Source organism: Peromyscus californicus, unplaced genomic scaffold, assembly GCF_007827085.1.
Source record: "Peromyscus californicus insignis strain IS unplaced genomic scaffold, ASM782708v3 Scaffold_5__1_contigs__length_169319896, whole genome shotgun sequence".
Classification (NCBI taxonomy): domain Eukaryota; kingdom Metazoa; phylum Chordata; class Mammalia; order Rodentia; family Cricetidae; genus Peromyscus; species Peromyscus californicus.
In genome coordinates, this window is record NW_026294573.1 from 55,639,156 (window position 1) to 55,664,311 (window position 25,156).

General features: G+C 38.7%; 1 protein-coding gene across 2 annotated transcripts in view; it reads left to right on the forward strand.

Annotated features, from left to right (window-relative positions):
- The first annotated feature begins 872 nt into the window (after positions 1 to 872).
- Positions 873 to 25,156, forward strand: part of LOC128097381 (cytochrome P450 2J4-like) — a 35,011-nt gene continuing 10,727 nt past the window's right edge. Inside the window, exons 1-6 of one of the 2 annotated variants that reach the window (XM_052717843.1) lie at positions 873 to 1,211; positions 4,242 to 4,404; positions 9,195 to 9,344; positions 9,627 to 9,787; positions 14,117 to 14,293; positions 16,292 to 16,433. In XM_052717843.1, coding sequence (XP_052573803.1) covers positions 1,002 to 1,211; positions 4,242 to 4,404; positions 9,195 to 9,344; positions 9,627 to 9,787; positions 14,117 to 14,293; positions 16,292 to 16,433 — 1,003 coding nt within the window. In that variant the 5' untranslated portion in view covers positions 873 to 1,001. The remainder of the gene's footprint in view (positions 1,212 to 4,241; positions 4,405 to 9,194; positions 9,345 to 9,626; positions 9,788 to 14,116; positions 14,294 to 16,291; positions 16,434 to 25,156) is intronic. The other variant, XM_052717842.1, reaches the window with a different exon arrangement.

Sequence of the window (25,156 nt, forward strand, 5' to 3'; positions counted from 1 at the left end):
GTCATGCTTGTGGATTCCTGGGAATTTCCCTAGCACCAGGTTTCTCCCTAACTCCATAATGGCTCCTTCTATCAAGATACCTCTTTCCTCGATATTCTTAATATATAAATAAAAATGGTAAGGAAGGCTCTTCAGCTGTAATACACATAAAAAGGACATATTTTTGAAAATCTTTTTATTTTAAATTTTTTTCTTTTCATGATTAGGATTTCAGGAGGGAGACGGAATCCCAACAAATAGTCACATTCAAAATTTGAGCATTTCAAAGTTCTTATCTCATCCAATTTATAGTAAAAGAAAAAACATTATTTTAAAATGAAGCTGTCAATGACTGCTCAACCTGCTCAAAGCCTCATCACTGCTCAGGCTGAGTTTGGGGTCTTTAAAAATCAAGTTTTCTGCTTAGTATTGACTCATACCTGTAAGAGTATATAAACTTGCAATTAACAATTGCTTAAAGCTACTAAAAAAAAATCCAAATGGTGTAACTTAAAACTGGCAAGTTACAGATGTAAATAGAAGCTACAAAATCAGATTTGACAACCAAGAATCCACCTTCAGTTACAGCTATGTGTATCTATGTACTGTCTACAGGTGCTTAAGTTTTCTGTCATGTACATAGTGCCTAAGTAGTTTATAAGTAAGTGTAAGTTATGATTACCAAATTAAACCCAAATTCTTCTTAGTTCGTAATGTAACTGAAGTTTGAAGGTTTATGTAGTTAAGCTTATGAAGGGGCAGGGCAGAGAGCTCTGAGCTTCCTCTTGGGGGTTGGGTCCTGGGGTACCAGGAAGGAGTGGCTGAGACCTCTGTTTAGAGAGGGAGGGGTGGGGCTGTGAGGACAGGGTGTCTGTGCTGTCTGGGTCAAAGGGCATCAGAGGGAAACGGAAGGGTGTGGTGGAGAGGGGACAGGAATATATTAGCCTAGAGCCCTTTAAGGCTAGGAGCCCTGAGCCTTAGCTCAGACCCTCAATCCTCTGGAGTCTGCTTGAATACCAGCCATGCTCGCCGCCGCGGGCTCCCTAGTGGCCGCCATCTGGGCAGCGCTCCATCTCCGGACTCTGCTGCTGGCTGCTGTCATCTTCCTGTTTCTGGCTGACTACTCCAGAAGCCGGCGCCCCAAGAACTTCCCTCCAGGGCCGCGACGCCTGCCCTTCGTGGGCAACATATTCCAATTGGACTTTAAGCAGCCCCACCTGGCGGTCCAACAGGTAGGAAGGGACAAGGGTGCCTGGCTCTGCCCTGACCTAATCCTGAACTGCTGGATCTGCGACTTCCAGGACTGCGTGGAGGTGGGCGGGCCTCTAAGACTCAGGCTCATAGTGGCTAACCCCAGGCCAAAGAGTTAGCTTCTGTGAGTGCTCATTTAAGAAATCCCCAGCTCAGTAGGGCAGTGGTGGTGCAGGCTTTAATTCCAGCACTCAGGAGGCAGAGGCAGGTGGATGTCTGTAAGTTTGTATGCCAGCCTTGTACGCAGAGCCAGTTTCCAGACAGACAAGGCTACACAGAGAAACCCTGTTTCCAAACACCAAAATCAAACCTCAGTTTTCTTGTATTTTGGCAAAAGAAAGTAAACTTTGGTTGGAGTTTTTCTCTTGGTAAATGCTTTCATAAATTGCAAGAATAAAATGACATGCTTTTATTTTATCTTGTCAGGGTTAAAATATTTCATCTATGTTTTGCTACACAGTCATTATGAGGTTGGGTGATGTGTCTGTTGTCTCACAATAGGCCATGCTGACACTGAGGCTGGGAACATCAGGCCAATCCAGTAATTTCTCATTCCTTTATTTTGTATTTTCTATGGGTTTACATTTTGATATCTGGGTGTAAACAAATGGAGTTAAATGATACAATTTAGGCAAATTAAATTTTAATTCTTGCTATTAGGAAACAATCCTCACAAGCTGACCCATGGCCTTCCCTTTGGGTTTTATGCTCCCCTTCATTCAGATTCCATGATAAGCACAGATGGAGTCACTTTAGCAGTCATCTACTAGCGTTCCATTTTCCACTGAGTAAACCCATTGAGGAAAGGGGTGATCTGATGCCCCCATGTTGTTCAGTGAGCTAATGACAAAACAAGGGCATGAACCTACATGATTTGACTCAACACTGACTGTTTTCACATATCCTTCCTACGCAGAAGAAAAATGGCATTTGATAACTGGAAATATTTATTCCCAGACTTAGCATGACAGGCACAACACAGAATAGTCTATGGTCAAATAAGTCCTATGGATTCTGGTAATCAATTGTGATATCATATGAAATCTAGATGGACAGGCAGCTCTGGGCCTAGCTTTGATAGAATGATGGCATCAATTGTGCTGTGCTTAGAAGGAATGTTTAGCAAGTGTCTAGTGTAGTAAAGGGATGAGATATTTTAAATCAATTAAAATGACATCATTTAAAACAGGATGAGGTTAGTGAAGAAGCTGGGTTGCTTGTTGAGCATGTGTGAACTGTACTTCTCTCCAACTCATAGTTTCTTAGCTTTCTCTGTAGTAGTTCACAGAATCATTATAGGAACGTTACTCAAACAAGAGAAAGTCTTAGCAGACTGAAGTGGGCATGTGATACATAAGTTAGATATTAGCATGTACTTCAAGCTAGCTAGTAACAATGGGACCCCATCATACAATGGTCCTAAGTATACCTTATATGATCGTTGTATGTAGAAAATTACTTAATAAATTCCAAGTCACTGTTAGGATGTCTTATGTGAGTTGATGCTCATTCCATTCTCTTTCTTTTCCTTTTATTCATATTTAACTTATCAGATCAAACCCCTGAGAACACACTTGGATTTTTTGCATATTAGGCAAGAATTTTGTGACCTGAATGCTGCATGACCCATCCGTGCTGTCTCTGGGCTCTGCTTCTCTGTCTTTCTGTTGCTTCTATTACCAGAGCCCTCCTCTAAATCACATTCAGTTATTTAAATAGCCACAGTTACTTTGCTATTGCTTCTGATATCATAGTTATTTATGCAAGCAAACCATCAAAAGGTATTTTTATTTACAGTGAATTCCATGCTTGTAAGCCAGAGAGGTAGCTCAGTGGGTAAGGGCACTTGCTGCAAAACTTGGTAATCTGAATTCAATCACCTGGACTCACATAGTGGAGAGAACAGACTCTGGAAAATTGTTCACTGACCTCCACATGCTCAACACCACCCATTACACACACACACACACACACATACACAAACACACACACACACACACACACACACACACACAAGACACATACACATACACACAATCACACACACACACACACACACAGAGTCAGTCAATCAATCAATCAATGTAAAAATATTTTTTCTTGTTCTGTGCTTGCTACAGCAGACTTGCGCAGACATACCTTGGTCTTTGGCAGGTGGCATACACTGTGTTCTCTGCCTTCCCTAGACTGCAGAATGCTGGATGTTATAGAATTTGCTTATTTATTGAAATTTATGTCCTCAAGCCTTCTTCTGGGGATACACATTATAACACCATCCACTCACTGATTCATGTTAATGAATTTGTATTGGTAATTTCCATTCTTGCAGTGAATTTGAGTTTAGTTAGTGCAGTAGCAAAGAAAAGAAATTCAAAACCATTTCCACAAACCAAGGTTGTAGATGGATTTCTTAATGGTCTTATTAAATAAAAAAAACACAGAGAAAATATAGGGGTGAAGGCCTCACAGAGGTCAGGAAAATAGGGAAAGCCACCAGCCAACCTTACCTCACCAACTCTGCAGCTTCCAAATAAGAGCTACTTCCTGTCTTACCCATGCCTTTATTGCCTTGCTGTTCTGCCCTCTCATTGACTTTCTTAGCCTAGCTAACTCACTTCCTTGTCACTGTCTGTCTGTACACACCTCCAGGTCTCTATGGTTGGTACTGGGATTAAAGGCGTGTGTCACCACACATGGCTCTGTTTCCTAGTATGGCCTTGAAAACACAGAGACCCTGCCTGATAAATGATCAGATTAAGGGCATGTGCTGCCTGACTTTTTGTTTACTTAAAATGGCTGGCCTTTTCCCCTGATCTCCAGGCAAGCTTTATTAAAGCACAAATAAAATATCACCACATTTCAGCACAAATAAAATATCACCATACAAGGTTAATCATTCACAGGGAAATGAGGACTTGTCAATATGATTAGCATTTGCTACACATGTGCCTACCATCCTTGGACACATAGGTATGAGCACACTCACCTCTAACTATTGAAATATTTTACAGCTTGTGAAGAAGTATGGGAATGTTATCAGTCTGGATTTTGGAATCATGTCTTCAGTGATTATAAGCAGTCTGCCTTTAGTCAAAGAAGCCTTTACTCACCTGGATGAAAACTTTATGAGTCGCCCTAAATTTCCTATGCAAGAACATATCTTTAATGAAAATGGTAAGTCTTTTATGTGTTGTTGTAAACAAATTTCTAAACGGTCTTATTAATAGAAAACACGGAGCCAGAAATAGGGGTGAAAATCTGAGCGAGATCAGAGGAATAGGGACAGCCATATGCTAACCTAACCTCACCAACTCCACAGCTTCCAAAAGCAAGATATTTCCTGTCTACCCACATCTATATGCCTTGCTGTTCTGCCATCTGATTTGCTCTCTCTGTCCAACTACATCACTTCCTCTTCCTGCCTAGCTCTGTCACTTCCTGTCTATCTGTACAGACCTCCAGACCTCCATGGTTAACTAGTGTTAGAATTTAAGGCTTGTGCCACCATGCCTGGCTCTGTTCCCAGAGTGGCCTTGAACTCACAGAGATCCAGACAGATCTCTGCCTCCCAAGTAATAGGATTAAAGGTGTGTGCTAACATTGCATGACTTTTGTGTTTACTTATAATGGCTGTTTTTTCCCTCTGATCTCCAGGCAAGCTTTATTTATTAGAGCACAAATAAAATATCAACACATGTTATAAGATATGTATTATAATTTTTATGATACATAAAAGGCACCTATACGCCTTATTTATCCAACACTCCCATAAGCCAATCCCTTCATGAAATGCCATCATTAATGAGAGCTGGATACCACATTTCTTGAATGAAAGCACCCATAAGATGATTTATAGTGTGTCCTAATAGAGACCAGGTGAACTCACATGTTTATTAAAACTAACTCTTGATGATTTGATAGGAAGTAACCACAGCACCAAACACAGCCAGACACACTGTGCTCTCACTTCCATTTATCCACTCTAACCCTAGGAAAATGAATGGAAAAGGTCAGCTTCTCCTTTCTACTACATCTTGCTTATACCTGTTTATACTTTATCATTAAAGTCATGAGATCTCTAGGCTCCTAGCTAATGTCACAATTTATTTGTATGAATACTTTATATTATCATCAAATAAAGTCATAAGCTGAAAACAAAATTTGAAATCTATTAATCCAAGAAAACAGCATTTTAGATGCTTCTAATTGCTCCTTGAAATAATTCCACATCAATTCACTGTGTTGTCTGCTATAAGAATATAAGTGCTAGACACATGTCTTAGAGTTACTACAACTGTAATGACATACCATGACCAAAGAAACTTGGAGAGGAGAAGGTTTATTTGGCTTATGCTTCCATATCACTGTCCATCATCAAAGGAAGTCAGGACAGAAACTCAGGGCAAGAATTTAGAGGCAGGAGCTGATGCAGAGGACATGGAGGAATACTGCTTACTATCTTGCTCCTCATGACTTATTCAGCCTGCTTTCTTATAGAATCCAAGACTGCTAGCCTAGACTTGGCATCACCCACATGGGCTGGACCCTCCCACACTAAACACTAATTAAGAAAATGCCCTACACGCATGCCTACAGCCCTATCTTAAGTAGATATTTTCTCAATTGAGACTCTCCACTCTAGAATGAATTTAGCTTGTGTGATGTTAACATAAAACCAGCCAGCACAGTATAAGTTAATAACAGGATATAAAATAGTAAAGCAGTATCAATTATTACAGCCCAGGGAACCAGCTTCAGGCTGCAGCAAGGCAAAACTAAGACTTTTCTATTGAGGAATTTTTAGGGAATACGGGGGAAAAAAACTCATACATACTCTAGGTGGTTACTTGTCTTCATTTCTCATGTTGCCTCTGCATTTTCTTTGTACTTCACAGCTATCTATACCCAAACAGAATCCTTCAGGCAATATAGAACTTGCATTTGAGGATCACATTTCATTTCTTAAGTAAATGATAAGAAGCAGAGTTGTCCTGATAACACACATGTAATAAATCTCAACTTCTTATTTAGTAAGGCTGTAATTTACAGCTGCATTTTCAAAGAAAGAACCAGTTATTTGGACTTATTAAAGGAGTTACTAAATTACTGAGAATTCTAAGAAAGATAAAGAAATCATGCACATATCCTATATTTCTAAGTGTAGTAACATTTTAAACTAACATTTTTTGATTAACCATCATAAAAAACGTCAATGTCTCTTGGCCTGGGAGTGTTTACAGAGAGCTGTGTCTTAAATGCTTTGATTGGAACTCAGGTTTACCTTACTTTTCTTAATATAAGCTCACTTTGGCATCCTCCAAGGCACAGTGACATTAGAATTATTTTAAATCTTAAAGTATATTGTTTTTGTCCTGTGTGTTAGTTCTAATTATCTGAAAAACACCTGCAGCCCTCATTAGGCTCTACAGAGAAGTTTTTTTCTATAGACTAGACTAGTCAGAAGATATTTTCACAAATTTTGGTTAGGAATGGGTGCAAGGACTAAATCATTTGCCAGCTAGCAATAATTAGGCTTTTTGTATTTACAACCTAGCCAGATAGCTCAGTGTGCTGTTGTGAACTAAGATAGGGAATATTTATCTAAAAAACCATTAGCAAGGGACCTGGTCTAATCTTAAAGTTACTTTGAAGCTTTAAATCAACTAATAGTATGAAAACTGTCTTAGAGCTGGGGAGATACAACTATTTCCCTATTTCAGCCTGAACTATGATTGAAAGGAAAAAAAAATCTCTCAAAGACTTACAATTCCTGACTTGTGTAGCATTACTCTGTATTCAATTATTCATCAAAACTCTGTATAAGCTAACATTATTGATATCAAATGGACAATACATCTCCACAGATAAAGACCCCAGTAGATAAGGCTGCATTCATGAGAGACATTCATTTAATGACCTGAAAGAATATTACTCAAGGGATTATAATATCCTTGAAATGACAAGAAGGAGAGAGTGTTAAGGAACTGAAAGACATCCAGTGTCGCAAGTATGGTATTTAAAGGACATAATTAAGTGTGCATGATATTTCTGAGCTCGATAAGAAAGAGAACAAGCAGTGTTTGCTGAATGTTAATTTTTATTCTAACAGCTGGGAAAGATTCTGAATGTTTTTTAGCAGAGACTTTAGGATATAAGATAGAGACTGGAGAAAGGGCATTGGGAAACTTGTTTTCAATATGAAGTGTGGGAGCTTACACATTGCAGTTACAAAAGCAGACTGTGGATTAGATCAGGATGATGGCATTGAAGCCTTATCAACACAAGTCCAGGAATGCCAGAGGGAAGCCAACATGACTCTATGATCTAGATGCCAGGATGCTAAGAGAACTCCACCAGGAGTTTGATGACTAACTTTGGTTGTCAACTTAACTGCATTTGGAATCAACTAAAATCCTAGCAACTGAGCACACAATGAGGAATTTTGCTTCATTGGATTATCTGAGATAAGAAGACCCACCCTAAATTTGGACCACATCTTCTGGTGGCAGCCCACATAAAAGGACATGGAAAAAGGAAACTTTTCCCTTTTGCTATCTTGCCTTCACTCTCACTGGCAAGTTCAGCTATCCTGCTGATGAAGAATTCCTTCACAGGCATTAGAATCTACTTCTTTAGGATTCCAGTGTATATGGAAGACTAGCTGAGACGTCTAGCCTCATGGATTGAACAATCATAGCATTATTGGCCTTTCCATCAGGAAACAGACATTTTGGGACTAGCCTATAAGCCACTCTAATAAATACCCCTTTAATAGCTCTAGATTCATTCTATCACTGCTAGTCCTTTAGAGCAGTAGTTCTCAACCTGTGGGTCACAACGCTCTTGGGGGTGGAATGACCTTTTCACATGGGTCACCTAAGACCATTGAAAGTATCAGACATTTATATTATGATTCATAACAGTATCCAAACTACAGTTGTGAACAAGCACAAAAATAATTTTATGGTTGGGGGTCATGACAACATGAGAAACTATATTAAAGGGTTGCAGCATTAGAAAGATTGAGAACCACTGCTTTAGAGAACCCCAACTAATACAGATTGTGGTACCAAGATTTAGCTTAATATAGATAACAAGATATATCTATATTATACTGTGTGTGTGTGTGTGTGTGTGTGTGTGTGTGTGTGTGTGTGTGTGTGTATAATATATATTTATAAAAATGTGGGCACACTGAATACAAAGTGTAGATGCATTGGTTCTGGAGAGACTTGAACTTGATCACTTCATTAGCTACCTATTAACCATGTTCCCATAAAAATTTTACTTTATCCTTTTATCTAATTTCTCTATCCATTGTAATAGATCTGGAATGTTCTGGTAATAAGCTGTAGCTGGAGTTTTCTCCCCAGGTCCCGCCAAGTCCCGGCAGTCTGACAGCCCACTTATAAAATGAACACAGAGACGCTTATATTATTTAAACTGTTTGGCCTAATGGCTCAGGTTTCTTGCTAGCTGTTCTTATACCTTAAATTAACCCATTTCTATTAGTCTATAAGTTGCCATGTGGCTTGTGGCTTACCGGTACTTTACATCTTGCTTGTCACGGCAGCACCTGGATGGCAGCGTCTCTCTGCCTCAGCCTTCCACCTCCCAGAATTCTTCTCCTCCTTGCCCCACCTACCCTATCCTTCCTGCCTGGCTACTGGCCAATCAGAGTTTTATTTATTCACAGCATACAGGACATCCCACAGCAATAAGCCTTTGGATTTTCTAAGAGTACTAAATTAAAGTATATATTAGAAATACTGACAAAACTGTGTGATGTTGCAAGCCACCAGGAGATGCTAGCCATTATGCTCCTTGCTTTGTGATATTCTACCTAGACAGCTGTCAAGCCCCTTTTTAGCCCTTCTCCTTCCATCATACCCATGCCCAGCCAGTTTCTCGGGTAATTTTAGATCAGAATCACAATGTCATAACGCTGAATCTCTTCTTTCCAGGGTTGATCTTCTCCAGAGGCCAGACATGGAAGGAACAAAGAAGGTTTGCCCTGATGACACTGAGGAACTTTGGACTGGGAAAGAAGAGCTTAGAACAGCGCATCCAGGAGGAGGCCCAACACCTTGCGGAGGCCATAGGAGAGGAGGGAGGTGGGCATCTCATGGGCAGGTGCTGGAGGCTGTGGCCCTTTCATTCATTGAATAGATTCTTCCTAAGTGTCTATCTAAGTGCTTGTCCTGGGCCCTGCACTGTGCTGAGCACTGAAGATTGAGCAGTGAACATGTAGCTTTGACCCTGCCCCAGGAGTTATGCAGCTAAGCAAACAAATGATCATTAGACACAGGACTGCGCTTAAGGCCTGGTCATCAGTCTGACTTCCAAGATACTGACAGATCTTTGAAAGATGCATCTTTTTCTTTATCCACCTCCAGGACAACCTTTTGATCCTCACTTCAAGATCAACAATGCTGTTTCCAATATCATTTGCTCCATCACTTTTGGCGAACGTTTTGAGTACCATGACAGTCAGTTTCAGGAGCTGCTGAGGTTACTGGATGAGGCCATGTATTTGGGTTCCTCACTGATGGTCCAAGTAAGCATTCTGGCTTCCTTTATTTTGGGAGAAAGTTGGACTGGGGCTAATTCAAGTACAGGTAGGTTCTTTCTTTTTGTTCCTTGGAATTTTTAAAGGTAAAATATAATGTCTTCAAGTAGAGTTTGATACAAACTGATCAGTCGATTTGGAAGTTTTCAATAGGAAAACTTGCTGTGTACAAAATGTTTCTAATATTTTAATGAAGTACCAACATTTATGTGATATTTATGTATGTCCAAATGCTGCTCTTTTTAAAGTATGGAGATATTATTGTTGATTTTGCCCCTCTCTCTCCCATACCTCTCTCCTTATATCTTACATGCATACCCCAAGTATACTTTCTAGCTTTCCTACTGTGTACAATGCTCATTTTTGTTAACCCTTTGTCATTTTTCATTAATCTTTTCTCAATGGTTAGAAATTTAGTTGTTTCTAATTTAAAATTTTTATTAATAACATTGTTGTGAATATTTTAAGTGTTCATGTTGCCGTATCCACTCATTTTTCTTATATTTTCATTTAGACATAAAAGGTAAGTAAACATTAAAAAGTGGTTCCACTATTTAGATGCCCATTCACTTGAAGCTGTCAATATTGTAATGCCATAAGATGTAGCCCTTTGGGATTCAATCTTTACCCCCATGTTGCTGGACTGTATGTTCCTATGCTTATCCCTATATAAACATTCGTCTTAAAATGGCCTTAGATATCTCTGAAATATCTGATAGGTTGAGCTTTCATCTTTATTTGGTTGTAGGAGCTTGGCAATTTTTCCATGTTTTTTCAATGAGCCACTGTTCATTCAAGGATTTATTTTTCAGCCTCTATGTATTTGTGTAGTTTCTGTAGCGTTTCTTGCTATTGATTTTAAGTTTTATTACACTATGTTCTATTTGGATATAACAATATTTCATTCTTTTGTATTTAGTAAGACTTGAGTCTTTATTTTAGAGAAAATTTCAGATGTAGCTAAGAAGAAAATATTTTCTGTTCCATTTGGATGGAAAGAATCCTGTCCAGATGTCTGTTAAGTCCATTAGATCTATGATGCAGTTTAGCTCTGAGATTTTTTTTCTGTTGGTTTTTACTTGGGATGTCCTATGCAGGAATGGGAGTGGAGTGCTGACATTACCACAGTTATTGCATGAGAATCTATCTGGACTTTGTATTCCTTGTTGTTTGTTTTATGAAATGAGAGTCCCAAATTTAGGTGCATATATATTTACAATTGTTCTAATTGACGAATTGTTCCCTTTATGGATGTGTAGTGGCCTTTTTTATCTCTTCTAGCTAATTTTGATTTAACATCAGAATAGCTAGTCCAGCTTATTTCCAGTTTCTGTTTGCATCATGGATAAGGTTATCATGGAGAGAGGTTAACTAGTTATAGTATTCTGTCAGGTTTTTTTCCCTGGTTGCTTGGATTATTTGTTTTTTTTTTTTTTTTTTTTTTTTTTTTTGCTTTGCCCATGATTAGTATTAAGGATTGGCTTGTTTCCTGTGTTAGACATGATGGATTTTTTCCTAGCTCTTCTTTATTCAGCTGTTCTCATTAAATTTACTCTTTCCTGTGTTCTCATGATTGAGCCTCATCTTTCTTCCTTCTCTGTGTGTAGGACTCAATTAAGCATCTTCTTCAGTGTTGTCTTGGTGGTCATTTTGGTCATTGGATGTCTGTGGAAAGTTTTTAATTTAATTACGTGTGTGTCAGGAGGTGTGCATGTGGGTGTGGGTGCCAGGCTTGTGCAGCCAACACCTTTACTAACTGAGCCATCCCCTGGGATGAACCCTTTAAAACTTTAAATATTGCTTCTTTCCTTTACAGTTTGGATTTCCCATGGAGATGTTCTTATTTGGTCATGTTTATTTTGGGATCTAAACGACTCTTGTATTTGAGTGTCTTTTTGTTTCTTTGACTTGGGAAACGTTCTGCTGTAATATCATTGAATTCATCCTCCATCCCTTTACTTTTTATCTCAGCTTCTGAATAAAGTCGTGCACATTCCTGGCTTGGTCTCTTGATCATATCATGGTTCTTCTACATTCTGGCTGTGGTCATTATTTACATTGTTAGTTACTGCTGTGGGAATGTAGCTTTTCCTCAGCAGTGTTCTCCCTTCTGGATTTTCTCTTTGGTGGAGACTGTTGTTGGGTTTTCCGATGAGCATTTTTGCTAGTTTTGTTTTGTGTTTTGGTTTGTCTTATTTTTGTTTTTTATTTAACTTTAAAATTTCCAACACTTCTATTTGTTTGTTGTTTGTTTTTATAAACTCTCCATTTCCTTGCTGTATTTTCTCCGATTCTGCCCATTTTTTATCTTTTTGCTCCCTCTCTCCTCCTTTCCTCTGTTTCCTGTGGTTAATATATTGTGCAGCCCAATAAACTTATCTGGGGGTCAGAGAATAGAACAGCCACTATATTAAACATAGGTTTAGGCAGTGGTAGCACTACCTGGCTACGGGTTTGTTTTTATTAATAAGACCTTTTAAGATTTATGCTACAGTTTCCTCCGTTTGGCTGACTTTCACGTCTAGAGCACACACTAGATTCCTCTGTTTGTATCTCTTTCAATCTCTGATCATTTTGACCAGAAAACACTTGAAGACCCAATATTTGACATATTTCACGGTCTTTAAATCAAGTTATGATTTTAGAGGCATCATATTACTCTTTTTGTTTCTTGCATTTGTTTTACTGTATGCATCTATTGATTGGGATAGCTCTTCTGGATTCTTTGAAATTATCTTCATATTGAGCAGCCTGTTCTTGAAGGCTAGTATGATTTGCAAGTGGAAAGAAACTGCTCTAGCAGCAATGTTAAACTATACAGATATAAAAACACACTTAAAATTATTGATAGTTCACCAACATGTCTCTGTTGAAATGATAATGTGAAGGGTGCTGTGCAATTTACTATGAAGACAAAATTATTTAAGGTAAGTGTAGAAACACAAATAAGTGAGATAAAGGGAGGAGACCAGAAAAAAGAGAAAAAAAAGAGAAGCAAGGTTCAATAATAAGGGAGTGGAGAGAAGTGTTATAAGGGAAAAGAGAAAAATACAAGAGATTTAAGGGGGGCCATCAAAAATATTGCTCAGTAATAAAAAAAATTCAAAAATAAAATTAGATAAATGTAAGAAAATAAGTAAAATATAAAGATATTATTTTTAAAAGTCAATGAAGTAAAGTCAAAATACTGCCAAATGCAAGGCATTTATAAAATGCAAGGGGTTATAAAAAATAATTTATGGAAGAGAAATATTACTGTCTCCAAATGGAAAAAATGATAAATAGCATTTGTGAATTCATGAAGGGAAATAAAAACTAAAAATGTAATAATAATATTTTTTTTAAAGTATCCACTTAAAACTTGCAAATATAACAAGAAAAAAAAGCAGACAAAAGAGAGCAATAAAGAAAAAGCAACTGACTCAGGTGCGTTCTGAGGCATCAAAAATTGGAGGCTGCTGGTTACATGCATGGAGGAGATGAGCTGAGTCTATGGACTCCTGTCTTGCCTTTGGCTTATGCTGTTGCTGAGTCTTTGCTGGAGCAAGCATCTCCTGTCTTCAGAATTGTCTTCACAGATGCTCTTTTCCTTCTGTGGGTAACAGAGGCCTCTGCAGGTCATAATTAGCATTGCATTTTGTGATCAGGGCACATCTTCTCACACTATCAAGACTTCTTAGATTAAAACCCCTGGTGAGACTCTCAGGTGGAGGTGTATCCCAAGTGTGTTGGGAGTGTGAGAATCAAGAAGACCTGCCTTCACACATTCAGGGCCCCCGAGTACTGATCACCATGCTGCAGGAATGCCCCTCTACATGTCACACACACCCCTGGAATGTCGGAGTGTCTGAATTCTACAGCAATGAACCACAGGAGGTTACCTCCTTAATTTGACCCAGACCATGATCTCAGTCTCAGGAATATCAAATTCCAGCGTTAATTTCAGTTGATAAACTCAATTTGTAGCCACTGAAGGTGTGGCTATCTCCCCTTATATGCTTCCCAGCCTGATATCACTTCCTATTACCTTCATCCTTTGGCTCTTCAGTGTCTTTGATGACGTGAGGAACAGAAATGGGACAACTACTAAATGCTATGTGTGTCCTAGAGTGGAAACAGTTGGACCAGTGCAAAGTAGTCTGAAGCTGGTGTGTTTTGCATGGAGTGTTGAAATGCCCACCACTGGATATAAAGGAAACAGCAGTCCAGGTGTTCTGACAGTTCCATTGTAGAAGATGAACAGGGAAAGTCAAAACTGTCTTGAAACAGAAAGTGAATTTATGTTGTCTCCATGATCTCCTTCTTCTCCCTAATTAGTTCTATAACATCTTCCCATGGATAATGAAACATCTTCCCGGACAACACCAAAAAGCAATAGCTACCTGGGGAAAACTGAAATCGTATGTTTCTGATGTAGTTGACAATCACCGCAAAGACTGGAACCCTGATGAGCCGAGAGACTTCATTGATGCTTTCCTCAAGGAAATGACAAAGGTGGGGAAGATGTGTCTGTGTCTTCTTTCAGAAAGAGTGGTGTAGAATAGCTTCCATTAAGTCAGCAGCAGGCTACCACAAAGGAGGGTTTAGCATAGCAGAGATTTATCTTCTCATAGTTCTAGATCATCTCTGTAATCCTGCTATCCAGGCAAGCTACTTTGGGAGACAATAGAAACTTCATTGCCTGTATCTCCAATCTTCTAGGGAACATTGATGTTTGTTTCTGTGGCTCCCTGCTCCATCTTCAATGCCAAGACTGCAACATCTCTGTCCTTTCTGATCCCTTTACATCTCATTTCTCCTGTTCTAACCCTGGAGGCCCCTTTCCTAAGGATAACTCTGGATAACCTTTCCTCCTGAAATTAATTATATCTACAAGATCTATTTTGTGCATTGAATAACATGCTATGATTGCAAGGATGAAAATATGAACATCTTTGTAAATCAATACTTAACACAGCCTTGAGAGTAAAACAGGAATAATCATTTATAAATGCATGGTAACATAACCTTGGGTTGTTGAGGTCTTTAGAAATAAAGGGATTGCTACCATTTATATTAGCTTGAGGTCCTGGTGACACCCAGATTCTTTCTTGTTTTTCTCCTCCTTGGTCCTTTTCCCATATATGAAGGAGATACACACAAAATAAAAATAGTGGTTAAATTTCAGAGCTTTATTTTGTTATGAGTTGGTCCAGAGCTGGTTACCCTTCCCAACTCAGACCCCACTGCAACAGACAAACTTCAGATAAGTAAATGGTAGAGTTTAACTTTCATATGAAGGTGGGGCACTTACCTTTCCCTAGACTCCATATCAGCACTATTCAATAATAGATCAAGGCAAAAAGACAATGAGGGAACATATTAGTTAACTTTACATCATTGTGATAACAGTATGTGGCAGCAACAACTGAATAAAGCAAAAATGTATTGTGGTCAAGTTTTAGAACATTTCAGTTCATCATGGTGAATAGCAAAGCAGCTCAGCTCATGGGGCAGAAGGGTATGGTGGAGGCTTTCACATCACCGTGCAGCAGGAAGCAGCAAGCAAGGAAGGCACTGTGGGTTTGGTGTGACTCTAAGAGTTACCCTCCTTCCCTACAGGCATCAAGTTCCTTCAGCCAGATGCTATATTCCTATTTCTAGGAACTTCCCCCAAATATTATTGGTGTAAGGAACCAAGTATTTAATACATGAGTCTGTGGGGGAACATCTTGGATTCAAGCCATGCTGTAAAATGTAAGGCTTTGATCCTAGTAGACCTCTGGCAAATACGACTCACTGAATTTGTCATAGAAGTTTCAGCTCACTGGATTATGAACTCCTCTGCCTGGAGCACAATGGTAGTGTGTGTGTGTGTGTGTGTGTGTGTGTGTGTGTGTGTGTGTGTGTATTATCTTCTCTCTTTTTTATTTTTTTTTCTTTTCTTTTTTGGTTTTTCGAGACAGGGTTTCTCTATGTGGCTTTGCGCCTTTCCTGGATCTCACTCTGTAGACCAGGCTGGCCTCAAACTCACAAAGATCCGCCTGGCTCTGCCTCCCTAGTGCTGGGATTAAAGGCATGCACCACCACCGCCCGGCTTATCTTCTCTCTTATTTCATCTTCCTGACATAATATTGATAAAAGCAATATTTATGCCCAGAAGAGGAGACAAATCATTTACCCTGTGAAGTATAGGTATGAGAACAACAACATTAAGAGCAGTATTAACAAACTGATGTTTCTAAAGGAAGTGAGCAAAGTGATGTTTTGTCATGAAGAACTATTGAGGGAATCATTGAGGTTTTGACTTTGCAAGATGATGCAAATTGAAGAATCAATGAATACAGAAAATTCATATTAATAATGTTTCCAGTATCAGCAAAGTCACCTGTTGAATATCAAAGGGAGCATCACTCTGAATGACTTAATGCAATTCATTCCTCAGGGCGAGGACTGGTGTTATGAGACAATCACAAATCCTCTGAATAAGCAAATTCACACTGTCTTTTCTAGTACCCAGACAAGACTACTACAAGTTTCAATGAAGAAAGCCTCATCTGCAGCACCCTGGACCTCTTCCTTGCTGGAACAGAGACAACATCCACAGCCCTGCGCTGGGCTCTGCTCTACATGGCCCTCTACCCGGAAGTCCAAGGTGAGCACATGGTGACTGCATTTAACTCAGGCAGAATGGGTTAAGAAGACAGCATGGTGGAGTGAGAAGAGGTGGAGCAGCTGTGCAGCACTGTGCACTTGGGAAAAGGCACATCCTGAACTGATCTCTTAGGACTGTAATTGTTCCAGGAGCTCAGATATTACAGTCTGTACCATCAGCAATCTTGGAGTTCAGGAGTAAAGAGAGAAGTCAGTTTAAATTGTAGTATATTCCAACAAAGAGTAGATTTACCACACAGCATTCATCCACACCCTCCTTCAATTATAACAATCCTTCCCAGTTTGAGTACTGTCCTAATTCTTTATTCTGGTATTTGATGTCTTGTGATTTGCACCTCTCTGCCTGCTCAGGGATCTGTCTGTTTCTGCCTCACAAATACTAGGATGACAAACAAGTGCAGACTTCCACATCTGGCTTTCTTGCCTTTGTTCTGTAATTCCAACTCATGTTCTCATGCTTGTATAGCAATCAATTTACTCTAGGTTATCCACACACACAAATGTTATTAATACATATTATATATATTATCTGTATTTATATTATGTACATCTGGGCTACTATCTAAAATGACTTTCTTGATGAAGGTTTTGTTTTGAAGAAAGCTTAAAGCCTATTGAGTTCATAGTTCAGGCTTGCTTTCTGAAAAAGATTCTAGGATATCAGCATATTTTTAAAAGTTTTTTAAATATATTTTTTATTTTGTCTGTGTATGTGTGCACTTGCATGCTGTCTTTCCAAGTGTACATATGGAGATTGAATAACAACTTAAGGAAGTTGGTCTTTTCCATCATGTGGATTCCTGACCTCAATCACATATCATCAGGTTTGGTAATAAGTGCTAAACCATCTCACTATCCAGTATATTAATTGATAGAACTTTAATTCATGTTCATTTTGTAGTATTAACAGTAGTCAACCGTTGGAAGCACCCAGGATACTCATTAACCATGAGTAAAGTTAGGTACAGAAATTCAGCCCTCAAGGAAAAACATCTTGATGCATGCATGAATATGGAAGACAAATATATTATATATTTAATTATACAAATGTTCTAGAATAGTTAAATTTGTAAACTTAGAAGGTAGAATATAAGAGAGATAAACCAAGAATTGTGAAGAAGTAGTTTGTTTTGCACAATAAACTGGTCCTGCCACTACTTTCCAACCTTGTAAAGGGCATTGGGGTCCAAATTCCTTTCACCTTATGGCAGTGATGAGCTCAGCTGAGGCTCACAGACTCTGCAGTGGCTCCTATGAGGAATGCCTTTGTACCCCATGGAGAAAACTAGAGAAAGAAGTGGACATTATCTCTACAAGCCTTATTTCAAGGATGATACATTGTATCTACTTATATGTAAATGGAAGTTTCTGTCCTGCCGGCAACTCCCAAATACCCAGCAGCCGCTTATATTACACACAGAGGCTTATATTAATTATAAATGCTTGGTCGATGGCTCAAGCATATATTAACTGCTCTTGTAACACAAATTGCTAAACAGACTTATTAATAAAAAAAAAAAACAACCTGGAGCCAGGTATTGGGGTGAAAGCTGAAAGATCAGAGAGAAAGCCAGCCATGTCTTACCTCTAGGAAATCCTCAGCCAAAAAGAGAGCCACTTCCTATATACTCATGCTTATATACCTTTCTGTGCCCTGTCATCTTACTTCCTCTCTCTGCTCAGCTCTATCATTTCCTGTCTGTCTCCAGACCTCTATGGTTAACTAGCACTGGGATTAAAGGCATGTGCTACCATGCCTGGCCCTGTTCCCAGTGTGGCCTTGAACTCATGAGACCCGGATGGATCTTTGCCTCCCAAATGTGCTATCACTGCCTGACCTCTGGCTTTATTTATTAGAGCACAAATAAAATATCACATTTCCCCTTTTTTGTCTAAAATAAAAAAGTTATAACTAATCTCAGAAAAACTATATACAGTAAGTACAATAATTATATACGATATATACAGGCAATAAATACATCAACAAAGTCTAGTCCATTTGCGTTTGACTAATTCAGAGAAAATATTCCATTTTCTATCATATCTTTGTGAATCCAAAGGATTGTATCTAATTTATCTTCTATCCTAATTTGCATTACCAAAACTATCTTTTGATGTCTTGCAAATGTATATACTTTACACCTCTTTAGTGAGTTTCTTTCCTGAAATTGTTAACAAGGAAAACTATAAGTATAACTATCTAATCTTCAATTCCCTCAGAGACTTGAGAAGGAAATAATATTACCTAGTAAAACAGGAAGTGCTATCAAGCAACTTCCAAAAAATGTGAGTTATGACAGAAACAGCCAACTGCCCAGTCACCTGAATTTTCTCTGCAACATTGGGGCATCATCTTTGGCCTACAGGCTTAGCATATCTGAGAGACTCATCTATGAACCAGGATTTTCTTCCTACCTTGAGAAAGAGCCTTCCTACCTTGTCCTGGCAAGGATCAACAGTCCTTTTTTTGTGTGTGTCCTGCTTTTCCATTTTGGACAGCATGCTGTCAGCAGTTGACGTAAGGGCACTTTCTTGCCCAGTGACTAACTTTTGCCACAGAGAGTTAAGCTCCATATGGAGTTTCTTCAATGCCCATCATTCTCTGAAGTAGATTGGTTCTGCCAGGAGCAGACATGTCTCATAGTCATAAAAAAAGAAAAAAATTGTTATTAAAACATCTTAAATGCCATATTCTTCAGATCTCTGAAGGGTTTGAAGATGACCTGTTTGTCTAAAATATTTTTCTGCTTGACCTTGAAAACATAACTAATATGACTACAAGTTCAATTGTAATGACTAACTACTAACTTATATTTCTTTATATCCTAATTAGTTGGTAATAATAAGGATTAGCAAATTGCATTACATTGTTAAATGAACTGTATAGGTACAAGACCTTGAACAATATTAGAAATATATGTACAGTATTTTCTAACAAAATCAATCTCAAATTTGTATCAATATACATAATTTGCATATAACATACAAAAAATCCATTCCAATGTAATATATTTAAAACTAGTAGTTGCATTTTAAAAATAGATTCAATAATCTACCTTCTAATCTTATCATATCTATATAAATCAATCTCAAATTTGTAGCAATGTACATAATTTGTATACAATATACAAAAATCCAATCCAATGTAAAATATTTAAAATTAGTAGTTGCTTTTTAAAAGTAGATTCAATAATCTACCTTTTTATCTTATCATACCCATATTCTCTCTTTTTTCTTTTCAGAGTAGATTCAATAATCTACCCTTTTATCCTATTATTTCTGTATCTCTTTTTTTCAGAGTAGATTCAATAATCTACCTCTTATCTATATCCTCTTTTTTCTTTTTCTTTCTTTCTTTTCAAACAAAAATGCTAAATCTAATCTCCTTCTTTAGCTTTTTCCTTACCATTATCAATTAATAACTTGTAAACAACCATCCTAAACAATGACAATTATCCATAACCCATTGAATGACCAAAAACCACCCACCCTGCCTCTTGGGAATATGGGTGTCATGTTCTTAAAATTACTTCCTGCTGTCTGGGGACAAAGACATCTGTAGGGGATCCTGAAAAGAAAAATTGGGTGGTTAATTTCAAGTTCTGGGAGAGTTAGCTGTATCATTTGTTGTCCATAATATGCAAATGCAGGGATTATCTCCAGTCCTTGCTCGAGTAGTCTGTGAGACTGATCATCTCAGCTGGCCAACTTGAAATTATCCTGAGCAGTTTGTAGTCAAAAGCTCATATTTGGGTGATGTTTGTCAGATTAGTGGTATTATCATCATCCTGATGGAATTATCATTGTGGGGCCTCATAATCTCTTTGGAGGCTTTAAAGTTGCTGTTAGGCACAGTCATGGTTCCCTGCAGAAAACTGATAGAGACTCAAACATGAAAACATGTGCAAGAGACTAGATAAAGCCTTTTTTCTAAGACTAGTGAGTACTCTATATGACCATTAATATCATGACAAAAGTTTAAAAAATATATATTAATCTTATAAATTTTGATATAAAAGTCATACCTTAAGGAAAGTTTTAAAGAATCAAAATAGAACTAAATAATTATGAGATTAGTGGCAGCAGAATAGTCCCTTAAGTTTGGCTTTCATCTGTCCCATATCAGAAGGCTCGTCTGACATGATACAGAGATTTTGCATTTTCTTTTGACAAGTATGCTTGAGTTTAGAGGAGAGAACCACACTCCAACTCCAAAGCTAGCTTTAATTTTTAATTGAACTGGGACTACATAAAGACTATTTGCATTAAGTATCTGTAAAGAACAGCAGAAACAAGCACTTAGGAAGACTTATGAAATTTTATATGTGATATACCAATAGACCAATTTACTCTTCTTTTTGAGACATCTTTTCCAGATGATTTGTCCTTTTTCTTCAGATGTCTTATTTGTCCAGTGTTCTTCAGATTCCTTAGCCTTCATTCTTCTGAAAGACAAAAACAAAAACCCTTCCCCAAGCCTAACTTTGGGGAGGTTCCCTTTTGGCAAGTTATATCTGATTAAATGAAAAGCATTTGTTAGTGGTATAAGTTAGTTTAAATTGAATGGTCATGCTGGTTAATGAACTATTACCTCTTCTAATTAAGAGGTCTCTCTTGTTCAAATTGAACCTGTATCAATTTTGATGGTATCCATAGCTTTTCTTCTCTTGTAGAAACAAAAGCAAAACCTCACCCCCAACATAATAAGCTTTTACATTTAAGTTAACCGATTTTTATTAATCTATGTATTGCCATGTGGTCCCTGGATTACCGATCCTCTGACATCTTGCTTCTTCAGTGGCTTCTTTTGTCTCTGTAGACTCCTCTCCTCTTTCTCTGAGTTCTTCATTTGATTGTTCTGCCTAACCTTACCCTGACTTGATGTAGGCCAAAACAGCTTTATTATCAATCAATGAGAGAAATACCTATTCACAGCTTACAGAAGGACCATCCCACAGCACTTACGTTTTACTTGCAAAATTCAGTCATACTTCCTCTTTAAGGAATCTGGGAGATTAGATCTTTACCTTGAAAAGCAGGTTAACAGCTGAATCTTTACTGCTCTAAAATAGGGAAGATATTAAGAGGAATATCTACCATTGGTTTTAATGATTATGCAGAATCAGAAAATCTCAAAATGCCCTTATGATAAAGCTGACTTATTCTCAATAATCAGATGAAGAAACTGAAGCTCATAAAATATTACTAGTTTCACCATCAACCTTGCCCTGAAACACATTACAATTCACTGCCCATGATGACATATACCCTTGAGAAATTAGTCGGTGGATACATTGTGGTCTCAATATTTGTGGCTTCCCTATAAACTCATTGATACTTATTTACCAATGGGATGGTATGAGGAGGTGATTCGCTGTTATGAAGAGAGTTTGTGCTTTAGGAAGAGGAAGTAGAAGGGTTCTTTCCATGTGGGAGCCCGTTTTCGGGTTCCTCGTGGCTTTACCCAGCAGGTAAAGAGGATGATTAGGACCACGGGCCTGAGTGCAGGTGTCTGAGATGGTCTGCACTTGGCTGTGCTGGGGGAGGAGGTCTTTTGCTCCACCCCTTGGTGTCTCTATAAAAACCCTGGGGCAGAGACAGTTGGGGCCCGTTGGAAAAGTTTCCAGGCCCTCTCGAGGCTTTCCTGTATTTTCTATCTGATTATCTCCGCAAGATTCTCCGCAATAAATCCTTCTATCTAATATTTCCTGCTGCTCACACTCAAGAAAACTCTGGGGAACTGTGGGGGTGGTGGGTAAATGCCCCACAGAATGGCGCCATGAACAGGGACTAAAGAAAAAAGAAAATAAAAGACTAAAGAAAAAAGGGAGAATAAAAAAAGGGAGGTCTAAAGACAAATGAACAGGGACTAGAGACAAAGTAATAGAGATAAAGGAAAATAATAGTTTTATTAAAGAGTTTTTGACGAAAGTGTGGGTCAGCCCTGCCAGTGGAAAGGCATGCCAGTGTCATGGAAAATATATATATTATTGAGGGGCAGGGGTTTTATCCTCGAGAGAAAAGGAAAACGGATTGGAAGGCTGTCCGATGCTGCAGCGCAATTCTCTTCTGTCAAAATTTTCTATCTTCTATCCCTTTCTCAATTTCTATCTGTGAAAAATAAGTATAAGGTATAGGGTAGTAATATAGTGGAGGAAAAACTTAGAAGTGTAAGATCATGTAGGAAAAAATAAGGCAACTAGACAGAAAAACTCTTCAATTTTGTAACTTTGGGGACTTTGAATGCAAACTGGGGAAAAAATCTTTGAGCTTTACAGGTAGTAAAAAAAGCTCTTCTCTGAGCTTATGGGGAAGAAAGTTTCCTATGGAAGCTTTTGTCCTGGGGACAGCTGAAATGCAAAGTCCAAGCAGGAGAAAGTGATTTCTCCCTGAGGCAAAAATGGGGTTGTGAAAAGCCAAAGTTTAAAGTTCAGAAGTTTTGGGAAAATTTTTGAGACACTCTTGGGGGGAAAAAGTCTTTCTCAAACTATAAAGCTTTTCTTGGAAAATTTTGGGGGGAAAATCTCTCTAAAAAGCCTTAATCTTTCTCAAAAGCTCTCTTAAAAAACTTAAAAACTAAAGCCTTTCAGAACTCTCTCAGAAAGACAAAAATTAGAATCACCTGAAGATATTAGTATGGGGACCACCTGTGATTAGCTCAAAGGGAAAACAACAAACTCTTAAGACAGCAAAACGTCTCTAAGTTCTATCAGGCTTTAAAAATCCTCCCTGCAATGCAGGAGGCAGGGACAAGTTCCTAAAAACCTCTACTAAGCTGTCTCTTCAAGCTAGTAAAAGACAGTGGGTCAGAGTACCCTGAGGGAAATACTTGGGAGAATGGGTGAAGAACTACAGAGAGCCCAAAAGGGCAGGAAATTTTACCTGAGAAAAGCAAAAAAAGCAAAGCTTTTCAGTTACAGCCGAGCTGAGGCATCAAGGGTTTTGGTTCTGAGTGTCTATGAAAAGGTGCTCCTAATTCTCCTAATGCAAAGATCCCCTGAAGCAATGTAAACTGTTAGCATTGTATCCTTGCTTCTGACCAAAAACCCAGAGGCCACTGGCCAGCCTCTCTGAGTTGGGGCGCATTTCGGGGATACTAGGGCTCCTGCAGTTGCAAACTTCCTGGAGCACAGAGCTGAGGAAGGAAGGTGCAGGACCCAGGGGAAGATTGCTAATGAACAAACAAAGCTAAAGCCAGTGGGAAAAGCACAGTTGTCCACTTTCCTACAAGTCCCAGGTTAATAGGTCCACAGCTGCAAAAAGAAATCTGAGAAAAGCTTTCCTATCAGAGAAAGGACCTTTCTGGGAAAACAGTAAAGCTGAACTGTGTCTGAAGCAGTTGTGCTGCTGAGTCAGAATGCTGTCTGGGGAAAGAGCCCAGCCAGGGCAGAACAGAAATATCCAGGAGTAAAGCTTTCTTTTCTGTCAGAAAGCATCTTTTTGAAAAAAGCTTTGTTTCAACTGACTCCCTGAGATGAGGGAGTGTAGCCCTGAGGGGTGATTGCCTCTGGCATAAGCTCTGTCCTTGAGCACCCAGACAAACAAATGCAACCCACTGGGGGACTGGGCCAGGTGAAGGCCTGATGAGGCCTGTCCTAAAGGGAGTTTAGAAATGGCAAAAACCTCTTGTTAGATTTTCAGTCTGTACGCAAACCACAGACCCCGAAAAACAGAACCGGACTAAAGCCCCTACCTTCAGAAGCAAAAAAAGCTACCACTGTAGTATCGTAAAGTTTCTGGGGTAGAGGGGATAAATTGCGACCAAACTGGGAACTGTCTGGGAAAAAGACTCTGAAGAAACAGAGAAAGGACATAATCCTCCCCAGAAAATATATGACCTGAAAAAGCTGCTAGAATTTGAGGCAGATTTGGGGGGGAGAAAAAAAAAGCCCCTAACTCCAAAGGCAGCTAGCAGAGGTACAGAGCCGCAGACAGATACCTGAAGCTCTGCATCTGTGGGGTAAGGAACAAGCAAAATGAGAATAAAGTCAGTGGGAGAAAATCTCTGAAGGAGCTATGGAAAAGCTGTTGTACATGGCCTTGTTTTTCACTGACTGGCTAAGACAAACACAAGCCCCTAGAAAAGCTGCTATCAGAAATGCCAGCCTCAATGCTAGCTAACGAGGCAGGTGTGGTTCTGATCCTGGGCCAGTGTCAAATGAAGGAGAGACACCTGTTAAAGCCAGCTGAGGAGAGAATAGAAATCTCCCAATGTCCCATAGTTGAAAATGTAAAATGCTTGTTCAAATCTCCTGTTGCAAAAGCAAAAAACTTTGTCCAAACCTCCCGGACAATAATTTGTAAGCCAGTCTGGTAAAAGAGAACCAGTTGACTCTCAGACCTGAAAAAAACTATGGGAAATGAAGTCCAAAAGCTAGCTTGCAATAAGGGACTGATATAAGGGAAATGCATTCTGGGAAAGGTAGTTTTTCCACTGAAAATACGTTCATGGTAAACTTAAAATACAGCTTTTAAAAGATTAAGGAGGAAAATCATCTAAGAGTTTAAGTGTCAGTTCCAGTGAAAAATTGAAAGGATACAGAACTAGGTGCTTCGCAGTTTGGGGCTCCTTTGGTAAAATGTCTTATTTACCCTAATAGCTGTGCAAAGTTTTTACGGTAGCTGGATGACAGAAAGCTACCTATAAGAGCAAATAAGCCACTTTAAAATCCTTAAAACAAGGGAAAGCAGTTTATACACTGA